Source organism: Embiotoca jacksoni, unplaced genomic scaffold (assembly GCF_022577435.1).
Source record: "Embiotoca jacksoni isolate LCO1_2020_lvr unplaced genomic scaffold, fEmbJac1.0.p SCAF_17, whole genome shotgun sequence".
Lineage (NCBI taxonomy): Eukaryota > Metazoa > Chordata > Actinopteri > Embiotocidae > Embiotoca > Embiotoca jacksoni.
In genome coordinates, this window is record NW_027185307.1 from 10528248 (window position 1) to 10541484 (window position 13237).

Below are 13237 nucleotides of genomic sequence, written 5' to 3' on the forward strand. Positions count from 1 at the left end.
AAAATAACTTGCTATTCTACCTAAAGTAACCAGACCTGTTATATTGTGGTGCCTTTTCATAGAGAAAAAAGTCCTACTATGTTATCCGTTAATTGCATAAAATGTGTTTTTAAGCATATGAATACTGTGTATTTGTGACATGGCAGTTTGACACAGAGTAAGTGGCTCTATTATGAGTCTGTAAAGCTTTTTTATCTTACTGGAGGTTCTGGGGCTGTAAATTCCCAAATATCCCATTTATAAAACAAACAAATAATAAGTGAACTTGGATGCTGGATTGTGTCATTTTGTATTTTTTTATCATTTTATTCTGTCTTGAATACACCAGTGAGAAATTAATGTTCACTGCTGTGTTGTATTGTTTTGATTATAACACAGTTGGCAAGCAAAATTAATTCTGACAATATTTCCTCATGCAGTTTAATTGTTTGTTTTTCCATATAAAAAAGTTAAAATATTATGAGTTTTATGTCAGTACTATGGAAGATGAAATGGGATATCACTTTTTTATATAATTATGTATAATACGGTAAATATGATGGGTCTTGCTGAGTGATAGTGTGTGACACAACTTACATTTACACACTATTGGTTAGTGTTAATATCTGTCGTAATTAATACATATTTTATGCAAGTAATAATTAAGTTACTTGGATTAAGGTCATAGAGTGTATACAGAAAAATATAATGAGCTAAATAACCCGTAAAATGAAACACTAGCTCCGTTAGTGGAGGGTTGTTGTGACATATTCCTAAAATGCTGTAATCCAAGTAAACTTGTTCATCAGAGTTTGCATAGTTTTATATATTTTCACATGATAATCCTCATTGTTAATCGTTACAGCTGTTTCCATGCACGCCTCATATTTCAATACTGAACTAATGGAGCATCAAACTAAGGAGAAAAATAACTCCTCTACCTTTGATGACAGGAGTCAGCTAAGAACATTCCAGCTTATTGCTCATCATGCACATTAGTTATTGAATCAGTGACTGCAGCGCACCAAACTCTTTTTTCTGAGGATATAAATGCCAAATTGAGGTAACAATTTTCATAAACTTTGAATGAAGTGTTGTCAAATGGGCAACTGGAAAGTACAAAAAAAAAACACTTATTTGATAAGCAAAGTGAATCTATTGGATTCATTTCAGTGCATCATTGCCATGGCTATCTAAACACTGTGTTTTAGGTCTTGGTAAAGATATGAATCTACATTTGAAACTCACTGATGGAACAGTGAGAAACCACTGGAGATGCTCACGGAGGTAGAATCATCACACAGCCCACAGTTTCTTTGAAGACGCATACAGACCACACTTCCCTGTTCCAGCTGTAGAATAAATGCATTCCCAATGAATGTATGACCATTAGTTGCCTCAGGATTATGCCAAAGTCTCTCTATTGTGGAGTAAATTTACTGCTATCCATTCAGAATTTTTATTGATGAAGGCAGAAAATCTGAAGTAATAGACTCCTTTGACAGACTCTGTGAACGTACCAGCAACAGTCGGGATTTGGAAAGCTCAGGCCTGTCCATCACTAGAATGGTAATATGATGCCTGTGGTATTTCATTGCCGTAGTTGTGTTGTAAGCCACCGATATTTGTCAAGACTAACTGTAACTGAAGACAAGTCGGGTTTCAAAAGAGAATAGTTACATTTTTCTTGAAGTGGTCAGTTCAGCAGAGAAAGCCAGCTTCAGAGTCTGGAAACACAAAATGAAAACATTTAACGAAGATAATTTTACACACAAAATTAAAGGGAGATAAATTATAGGATAGAAACAAGTGATTATTTTCCCGGGAACACAATGAAAACAGTCCGTCAGTTCTATTTTTTAGAAATGTATTGTTTATGAGTATGCTGTCTCCAGTTAAGGCATATACTGTATGTATTTCTTGTCTTTGATCTAAATACCTGCATTCGTCTTGTGTATCTCATCCAATTTGTTATTGCTGAGCTGTAGTTCAGTCTTAGAGTCCTCCAGCTCTTCCCTGAGAGCTGTCACCTCCTCCTTCTGCTCCGGCACCACCTCCTCACTGGTTGTCACTCTGAAAACCAAGGCTGCTAGTTTCGCTGCTTCTTGTACTAGAGTCATGAAAGCTCACAATGTCTCTACTGCTCTTTCAAGATTTCCTAAAATTACCAAGTCTGTGATTTTGTAATTACATAAATCAGTTTCTCAGCCTCCTCCACCGTTTTTCTTCTGGAGCGGCTGTTCAGTCTCGGTCGCTTGCAGCTCTGCTATAATTGCTGTCACTTTGTTTTCAGTGGTTGTCAGGCTGGTGCTTGTCATTGAAATATCATAGAGGGTGAGGTGGAAGTTCCATTGCTGTTGATATGACATTATATTCAGTTTATGGCCAGTCCATTTATCTTTTTTTATTCTATTTTTATATTCAGGGAAAAGCATTAGCAACAAGCTACGACAGTCTTTTTTTGCATTGGTTTTAATTTATGAATAATTTCATTTTAATTAACATTAATTTCTGCATAAATTTATTTTTCTCTTAGTGGTGATTTTATGTCAGGTTTAATGGATTCATAATTACATTTCTGCTGTGCAAATATTAATATTTATATAAACATATGTTTCAGTTTACCTTCCATTTACACACATTACATGCAGTAGATTAACTGGATTTAGCCTGCTTGTTTTCAGCCTATTCTATGACTGAAACACTGTAAATCAATCGATTGGATTTTGCTAATTATTTATTAATAAAAATAATAATAGGAATTTAATTTAAGATATTTTTAAGAAAAATGCTAAAGATGTACTTTAAATGTCTCACATTCAATTGTGAATATTTGTGGAACGGAACAAGAAAATTATATGTCAGCTTTGGTTTTAAAAAATTGTATTAGTATTTTTTTTGACATTTTATAGCAGGGGTCTCAAACTACTCATGTTTAGTAACATTGTTTCACATAGCTGAGCTCCACCCAAAACAGCTGAATAACCTCTCTTATCTGAACAACAACAAACTGATACTCAACAAACGCATATTTAACCAGTAGCTCACGGGGTGCCCGGTTGGAGACCCCTGTGTTATAGATTGATGTAGCAAAAACATAATTGGCAAATTAATAGATAATAAGAATGTTCATAAATAATCATTGTGGCCCCAGCTTGCACATCACAGATGTTTACTGTCTGTGTTGCACTCCAGTCTTAGTATTCCTCAGCTCCACCCTGCGCTCCACCACTGTGTCTCTCGGTGCCGGTGCTCTCAGCTCATCCCAGACATCGTTCTTGTCTGGCCCCTCCTCGTCTGTAAGCCTCGGTCAGCTCCTCCACTGTCTCCTTGAACACATGTCCCAATAGAGAGAACAGCAGCACCAGCAGCAGCAGACTCCCCCTCCTTGTACAAAGCTCACCCCTCCAGAAATACCTCTAGCTAATGAAATGGAATGAAATGTTACAGTGTACAGTACTGTGTAAAAACCTTTCAGAGTAACCACAGGAGTAGTCAAAGACAATTCACCCTTATTTGTGTCTTGCAGAATTGGCACAAGAAGGTCATCCCTGACTAGCATACACAGTTGACGTTTGTAAGAATAAGTTTGTTTTTATGTATTTTTACTTTCAAAACAACCCCCACACTAACACACCAGAAAATTAGTTGGAAATATTTTTTTCTCATAAACATCATTGTTTATCTTGTTTATACAGATGGTGTCTTGTTTATGCAGATGGTCAGCAGCTACAGTGGACACACACCTTTAAGACGTGCATTGAATTAATTCCTCTGCTGACATAAACAATGACTGGTGCATCGGATGACAGTGGGTTTTTTTTTGTTTTTTGTTTTTTTTAAACAGCTTTGGATGGAATTAATTAATTGACTTTAAAAGTTATTTTGTCCTTAAAGAAAGGAAAAGGAAGTGCTAAAATATGACAAGACTGATAGCCGTCCAATATGAAACAGTATTCTAAAATTCTGGAGCAATCTAATTAGGTCCACATTTCATTGTTTGCTTTATACAATCATTTGTTGTTTTCAGTGCATTATTTTCACTTTGGAATGCCATTATTGCTGCAGTTGACTTTTATCCTCATGAGATGATGTGAATGAAGTCACAGTTCAATTTCTTCATTTTCATGTCAGTGAAAACAAAAAACAATCCAAGTCACTGGTTAGCCCATCACCTTGTTATCAGGTCACTGCATATGAATGACAACTCCAAAACAAGCTGTGAAACAGTGCTACCTAGTTAAATCTGAAGGATTCCCTTCCTTCCTCTTCTTTATTTGTGCTCTTTTTTTTTTTTTATCTATGACAGACAGACAGCATGTGTGTGATTTGAGCCTGTGTGTTTGTTGTGTAACAGTGAGAGAGGAGAATCACAAATGTGAGCATGTGTGGGTTTCAGCAGGAACTTGCGTCTGTGTGAAGGTTTACTAACACTGCCATCACTGATAAGCTCATCATTCAAAGCTATTGCAGGTGATGTAAAACAGATGAGGGGACACAAGGCTGTACAGTATCTATTTTCCATTACGTTCAAGGGGTTATAGAGAGCGACAAGATGGAGCAGATCTTGATTACATCAAACCAATATACAGGCGGTTATGTAACTGTCAGTGAAGGAGGTTATCAAGGTCGCTCTCTACCTGATTTAAATTTTGTGTTGTCATTCACACACACAAAGCAGACACTGTCATCAGATTTTCTGTCATTACATTTGGGTTTGTGACCTTTCAAGTAGAACAAAAAATCATTGTTGAACATTATCATTGTATTTTTTTTTCTCTCCGACAGAGCTTGTGAAACTATTTTGTGTTTGTTTTGTACTGCGTATAGTTGTGTGTGTATGCATATTCAACCAGCTTTGCCCTGAATATGGCCACAGTGGTCTCAACTTTCAGCAAGTGGCCATCTTGGCCCTTAATTTCTTCTGTCACTGCTTTCACATCACACACACACACACACACACACACACACTCGGTCACCCTGCTGATGGAGATTAATTAGTGTAGACTCCCTGCTGATATGAAAGCCGGGGTCTGCAGGTGCATTCTGGGAAGAAATAAACAGTGCGAAAGTGTGTGTTATAGACAGTGAAGACTCACACGGAAACTGCCACACACAAAACGAATGCACCAACAAAAGCTTGCACACCGTCTTACACACATGCTTCAAATGTATTGGCACATGTACCACGCTAAGGTATATGCGTATTGACTTGCATTGCAGATCCATGGGAACATGCACTCTGCTGAGACTGATTTGCACATGACCGTACCTTGAACTTTGCTACTGTGTCCTCACTATCGATATATTAGTCAGTGAAGCAGTGAACTAAGCCCAATTGAAAAAGACAGACACTGCAGCAGATGTCCACAACAGGAGAGAAGTATAAAGACAGAAAGGGGGGGGGGAGTGAAATGCAGAGATACAGGAAGGAAGGTAAAGACAGAGAGACGGAAGAGGAATCGGGGACAAAGACAGAGGCAAGGAGAGAAGGATGAATAGAGATTGGTGTCAGTAAGAGGTGATGTATAGAGGAGAGGACGTTGAGAGTGAGCTGGCTTCTCTCTCAGCTCCAGCAGTAATGTCCCTTTCCAAAACATCACTCATATTTAATGGAGCACGGCTACAAGGGAAAGGAGAAAAGAGGGGAGAGCACAAAACTTGCATGGACGAAACTCACACATACCTCGCTGACACGTGCAGACAACAGAGCACATTAAAGACTTGCACAAAGTGCTCAAAGTCGCACAGGCACATAGAGAACACGCACACATGCACTTGGGTACTCAGACGGAAACAGGGTTCTCTGAGAGTTAATGGAGTTGAGACACAGGGGCCTTAAGACTGGGATCTGCACTCAGCTTGCAAAAGGGGGGCAAAGAAAGACAGAGCGAGAGAAGAAAATAGAAGAAGAACTGAGGGGCATTGGCATACATATGTACCTGTGTGTAGAAGAGAGGGAAAAACCCTGTTAGAGGCAGGAAGATGATCCTCAATTAAACTCAGTGTGAGCCACACTCAACAAACACACTGGAGGAAAATAAATTGTCTCACAAAATAGAAGGTAAACAAAGAGAGATAGCCACACATCACAAGAAGAAATTTGATTTCCTAGTTTCACCACCCACACATTTCTCACAATCTCACTCATGATGAGTCACTCAGTTTACTTTTTGTTAAATCCCATTCAGAGTCTCAACAGTCTCCTCTATCCTCCTACAATGTAAAAAAAAAAAAAAAGTTAACTTTTAACATAGAGAATAAAAGAAGCATTTCTTGTCAATAAAGAATGGTGCTGCAGTAATTAGTCCTTTGAAATAACTGAGCTCATTTTAATTTTTGTATTGTTTTTGTTTCAAGTCGTCACTCAGGTACACCTTTGTTCTCTCAAAGACTTTTGTTTTTTAACACTTTGAGAAAGTGGCTTTTACAATTCACTCAAAGACACTTTTGCATCATGTGTTTTCTGAAGACATCTGTATCCCCCCCACACCCCACCCCACCCCACCCCACTCCAGGTTCAGGCCTCAATGATGGCCAGTGGCATGCGGTGCGTCTGATCGCCAAGGAGAACTTCGTCATGCTGACGATGGATGGCGAGGAGGCGTCTGCTGTGCGCTCCACCTCACCTCTCACCGTCACCACGGGAGGAACCTATCACTTGGGAGGTAAGAGTCACCTGTCGTTACAGATCTGATGAGAACAACACACCTCTCTCTTCGACCTTCGTCCCATCACATTTCCCATCAGGGAAGTCTAAGATTCTCACTGTGCTCAGAAAGGAAATCTGACACGTTATTTATATTTGTTTACATCCTGGTTGGATTTCAGTCAACATGCACTACTAATATCATGAATTTTATCAAATCCGGTTGTATTACTTTGAGCACATAGCCTCTGATTACATGTTTACTTAAAATGAGCCTGTAGGACACAGAAACCTGTTCAATTCCATGTAAAAATACAGTTCTTACCCATATTTATTTGTGTGTGTGTTCATGCTAAATATGTCTTCCCGTCATTTATCTTGGTTGAAATCTAAATCCCAGTGGTCAGATTTAGGAAGTTCATCTCTTAGCAAGACTCCAGACACAACAAAACCGCAGGACACAGAGGCAAACACACACACACACACACACACACACACACACACACACACACACACACACACACACACACACATACACACATACAAATACACATGCAGCAGCTTCGATCTGTCTGAATTAGGAAGACGCCAGGTTAATGATGCCAGACACCGCTGTCCGTCTGTTGGAAGATGGTCCGTATCTAAGTGTGTAACACTCTGTGTGTACGTGTAACTGTGTGTGTGGGCACCTGTATGAAATTACAGTAACTAAGAGAGATTGTCTGAGTCTGATAGCTCCATCAGGCCTCTGTCCCGCTCTCCCTATCCGAGCACAATCCTCTCCATTAACAAAATCATTTCCTACAGCCGGTCAATAAGGATCAGAGCACGTCACACTTACAAATACACCTTCTTTTATTCTGTTGTTTATTTTAATTTACTCCTCGCTGGTATTGAGTAAATCCCCTCATGTCATAATGGCTCTTTACTTTTGATTTATAAAGTGAATTAATTAAAATTAGTGAGGCTTTGATATTGTCAATCTAAAACCTGTAAAAATATTTTAACTGTTTTTTTTCCAATCCAAGTTGTTGCAGAATCGTTCAATTTAATCTGGACTTTTTTTTTTTTTTTTTTTTTTTTGCTGTTTTGTTTGTGTGTGATTGCTTGACTTTATACTATCTTAGATATCCTTTGTCTTTTTGGATCCCTCCTCTCGATCCAATTGGTGATTTATTGATTTTAGTAAGCTAAACTGCGAATCAATAGTGGCTGAGAGGAGAGAATCTCTGTAATGTCTTTACTCTTTGAAGAGGACAGAGGATACAGACAGACAAAGGAAGAGTCAAACAGAAGACATGAAAGATCGTTAATAGAGTATAACAGAATGTGATGAAGAGAGAGAATTTTATGGAATAAAAATATAAAAGTTAGCTTGTCTCAAAAGAGGATACATTTTAACAAGAAAACCTTGAACAGGTGAATATCTTACTGGCTTGATTAATATATATACATATAATCACGTGGTTTTATGCACATATACTGTTAGTTTATTCCCTCCCACACACTGTGTACACTCACGCATAAAAAATGTGTATGATTCAGAGAAATAAAACCGTTTTTTCGGTGGGTTTTCCCCCTCTGAAAGTAGTGTGTGGGCTGAATTGGTAGCAGCTGTGACTGGGGGTTTACTCGTTAATTTTACATGACATAATGAATGCTGAGAAGCAGGCAGCCTGGTGGTAAATACAAGTCTGAAGGCTACAGGGAATACAAAACTGTTGATTATTACTATAGCAAGGATTACAAAATGATATTTAGGCCACTGCTTCACATGTATCTGGAAAGTTTTGAAAATATATGTCTGAAGCTGTTTCACCCAATTCTTAGTCCAGACTTCAGATTTCTTGATTACTTCCTCATGGTTGAGTTTGGTTTATTTCAATAGAAAGATTTAAATCATGTCCACCGATTTGTCCTCAAATTTCATGACCCAGATTATTTTTTTCTGTGTCTAATGCCTTACCTCTTCATTAACGTAGATTTACAATGAAGACCTCAAATTATCTAAATCTGTGTATGTGTGGGTTCTTGTAACCATGTCAACTTGTATGAACAGTGTATGAACGCATGCACACAAACATATACATTTACAACTCAAAATTAAAAACAGTCCACTTCATCACGTTCAGATGCTCATTTCCATCTCTGAGCAGGTAACAGAATAATATAGTGAGTGTACAAAAGATAGTTTAGCCTTTGGCTTGCCCTCAATTACTCCCTCTGATCGCTCAGCTTGATGAGTCAAAGAGGCCAAGTGCATTAAGCCGTCCTAAAGCTCTCTAACAGTATTCCATCAGCACTTTCTATGTGACCGAGACGGTTCTATCAGTGCGCCACAATTAGCAGGAACCCTTCAGTATCATGAACAATCCCTGTTCCTTTACATACAGGACCAGACTTGAGATAATTTCTGTGAGTAATGTATGTAGGCACAGTCATCCAGGTAGCCATCTGCTTCAAATCACATGACTTTGAGGCATCAACCTGCTGCGTTTTCATTGGCAACGGTAGCTGATCAGTGACCATCGAGTGAACCAGACTTCGTAAACAAAGTAGTACTATCTTACCAGGGTAAATACATATTCTTGTGCTTTTTGTTTTATGTCGTCTGTCTGTGCTCATTGTTGACAACTACTGTTTTTAGCCACCCTTTGTTTTCTATTTAAACTTTGATTTCCTAGTTTAATAGCAAAAAGGCATCAAACTGTAAAATTATATGACTCTGCTTACACCCCTTGTAGCAATAGGTGTGTATTTGTTTTAGGTTGACCTTTCTTCATCTTATTGTGATGCTTGTAGTGAACATATTAGAGCATATGGTGTCCATGAAAAGTGGAGGATATGGAAAATGCTATTAATTTGAGTTCAGTGTAACCAACACGTTCGTTATAACCATTTTTACATGGAGCCAAATATTCTGATATTTAAAAGCCCAAACAGAAAAAAAATGCTCAATCAGAAAGGCACAAACCTTTCAACCTTTTCAGAAAAGTGATTGAAAAAAAAGTCATGTAAACAATGACACTTTCTTTCTGTGCATGCTTTCCGTCTTGACGTAAATACGTGTGGACGTACATTTCTTCCTCCACTTCCAAAAAACGGCAGCTTCCAAGCAGAACTGGACCCCAGCTGAGTTTGTTTTTGATAGAAACTCTTAAAGAACTGAATGTTATTGGACATCTAAATGCACTGCAAAGTACCATCAAACAAAAAGGCCTTCTTGTGCGCACCTTGTCCCCTTCATTGCTTCCAGTAGCAGTAAGCATGTGTTGTTAAGAAGCTTTTGCTTAATTAAGAGAGAGATATATCTCCATCTTCAGGCTGCTGCTGATCAAACACATGATGTATTCAGATTGTATCCCATCACATCATGTTAACAGTTGACCCCGAGACTTCAATTCAAATGATTTCATATAGAAGGAAAAGATGAGTGTCTGTAACAGCAGCCAGTGTTAGGCTGAAGGCTGCTATTGAAACTTTGATTGGATGCCAGAGGAAAGAGGGTTGGACTGCCTGTTTTCATTTCATGTTTTCCCTCTAGTGTTTACTAAGCATGACCATCTGCTACATTAAATCAAATTAGGGCTACTTATGTTATATCGAAGTTTGACTGCCAGACATATGGAGGGATATACAGCACATACAGTACGACTCACACAAACACTGAGACACAATGTTTTACCTGAACTGTTCAGAATAATTAGTGTGCCATTCGACAGGTAATTTTCCTTTAGAGGCACTCAGACAAACACACACACACACTCACACACACACACACACACACACACACACACACACACACACACACACACACACACACACACATACATACACATACATACATACATACATACATACATACATACATACATACATACATACATACAAAGATTGTTTACACAGAAACATTGGTCTTTATGAGATAATTATCAGTCTGTGTTAAATTGAATAGAAACTGGGTGAGTGTGCGTGTGGGTAACACAGCGGTGATCTTACCTGACTTCAAAGTGAACAGAATATCACCCGTGGGTCACAATCAGGGCTGGACTGGGACAGTCCAAAATTGGCCCTGGCATTATTGTTCTGGGCAGCCCACCACAATCAGTTGGACACCTGCCAGAACACGGTGCTTGTGGTCCACTTAAGTACATGTACCTACTGTACTCTACTCCAAACCTACTACAAAGCTAAGCAGAAAGTGCTTTAGACGAGTGCACCAGTGTACTCAGTCGTTCTTTACTGACTCCCTGCATGGTGCTCATATGTAAAAAAAAAAAATTTAAAAAAAGTTCCTCAGTGTGTTTACATTTATGTCCAGATATGTTGGAGATCACTGACAAACCTGTGCAAAACAACAAAACAAAACTGTGCAATTTACACAATAACATACTGTTAATTAGCAAATAATTGTATATTTAAGTAATCTATGGAGCTGCTCCATCTTATTTCCTTCGATACTAAATTATTTCATAGAGATTTCAAATATCTAAATATTTATGATGAAATATTGCATGAGGTGTAAGTAGTTAATAAGGCTCCTATTTTTTTTATTATTATCAGAGAGGAGGAATAGTTAGATCTTTATGTGACAGGACAATGAAATCCATTATGTGCTTATTTGTTTGGAAATTTGACCCATATTTCACCGACCGTGTACAGATGCATGCTCAATGGACAGCAGCACCAAACGGTATGACTTACTGTAGGTGGAGGACTACTCCACAGATATTAAAAAAAATTATAAAAAAACATAATCCAATGATCATCATATCTGGCTGAAAATAACCTCTGTAGGCTGAACATCAGCAGGCCTAAATCTTAGCAGAGGAGAGCTACAGCTTCACTACTTGACTGTAATTAGGTGACCACCAGCATCATACGATGGTTTAACTTAATGAGAGTATATCTTATTATTATGGTCATTAATTTAAGTCAGCACCATCATAGTCGTTACGGCAAAGCACATACACTGCATCCCTGCGAGTCCCTGTTAAGTCATTTAGTTACTCCATGCTTACCGCCTTACCTCCCCTCTCCTCCTGCTCACTCTGGCCCTTCTCAGCTTCCCTGTCACTCCTCTGCCTGGCAGTGACCAGTCTATAATCTCCTCCTGTCTTTATTGCTGCACAATGTTGGTAATTGCAGCTGACGTTGAAACTACTGCAGCCCTGCCAGTTAACGCATTCGTTATTTGGGCGCATTTGATGACATCTGCCTTTTAATTTTTTTGGTCCACCACTTCTCCACTTCCCCTTTGTGCTCTGGTCTGTCTTTTTAGACACCTCCACAGATTTTTGTGGACACGGTGGGTCAGAGGGGCAAGGCTGGGGCCAAGTAACAGCTGTGATTGGTCCAGCCCAGTATCAGTACAGAAAGTAAACCAATGGTTGGTCATCTGCCCCCCATTTTTTTTTAATTAAATGACAAATTGTGTATTAAATTACATTGGTCCCAAAGTGAGCGGGCCTACATGGAAAATGCCCAGTATGCCAGATTACCAGTCCAGGACATGATTACATTTAGTGTCCTCCAGGCCAAAAATGCCTCCATCAATTTAACACATTGAGAACATTTAGCCAGAGGACGGTAAAATACAATCACTGCCTGACTCAACAAATATAAACAAGCCAGCTACTTTTGTCTGTCCCACCAACGATGATCATGTCTGAGTTGAGACATTTCTGCAAACACAAATGTCTAACACATTTGTGTTTCCTAATTACAAGCTTTAATGCAAAGAAACAAAACTAAACAAATGTTTGCCGAAAAGATGCAGTAACATTTCAATGTGACAGACACGTTATTTTATATATATTGTTGCATATATTACTGGTGTAATCACAATGTTTATTTTTAAGTTCAGGGGCGTTAAAGTGAATAACTTTTGCTTTGGGTGTAATTGCCCTGTCTTTTCTAAATCTGTGACATTAAAATTCATGTGGCATCATAAACCCAGGGTACAGGGTTATGAGATATTACACTCTAGATGTCAGTGGGAGGAACAGGCCGGAGTTTGAGCCCTCTCTATTCTTCTATTCGCTTTTCTTTTTTCCACTTTTCCTCCCCTGCCTCGTTTCTTTCCTTCTCTCAGATTCCTAAGTTTATCTTGTCCTCTTCACCTTTGGCCCTCATCTTCTTCCCTTTCCCTCTTGTCAAGTCGACCCCCTTTTCTCTCTCCTCTCCTCTTCCTCTCCTCTCATCTCCACTCGTCTCTCCTTTCGAGCGCCTGCTTTTGGAAGCAGTCTCCTGAACCCAAAGCCTATTTTACGGGGAGTAGTTTCTCACTCCTGACACTACGCTTAAAGAAATTAGAAAGTGACTGACACAAGACATCCACAAATTGAATTTCTCAAGAGGCAAGACAGACGGACGCTCACACAAACACAGACATGCACGTACACAAGGCCATAGAGTCATGCTCTTTTCTCTGCAGGAACAGGGTACAAATGAATGCACTAATGAGAGAGTAGTCAATTATGGGGCGTTCCACCCTGAAGCGCCCTGGTGTTTGATAACAGTGGGAAAAAAAAGAGTTTGCAGTGTCTCCTATATTAGTTTTGCAATCTCCACTTCCAATTTTCTCACACTAACTTGTTCCAAACACTG

At 38.9% G+C, this 13237-nt stretch overlaps 1 protein-coding gene across 1 annotated transcript in view; it reads left to right on the forward strand.

The window, feature by feature from the left end:
• The window catches only part of cntnap2a (contactin associated protein 2a), a 312740-nt gene that overhangs the window by 181275 nt on the left and 118228 nt on the right, over window positions 1-13237 (forward strand). The window contains exon 10 of the mRNA XM_069151565.1: window positions 6498-6647. Within this exon, the coding sequence (XP_069007666.1) occupies window positions 6498-6647 (150 nt within the window). The remainder of the gene's footprint in view (window positions 1-6497; window positions 6648-13237) is intronic.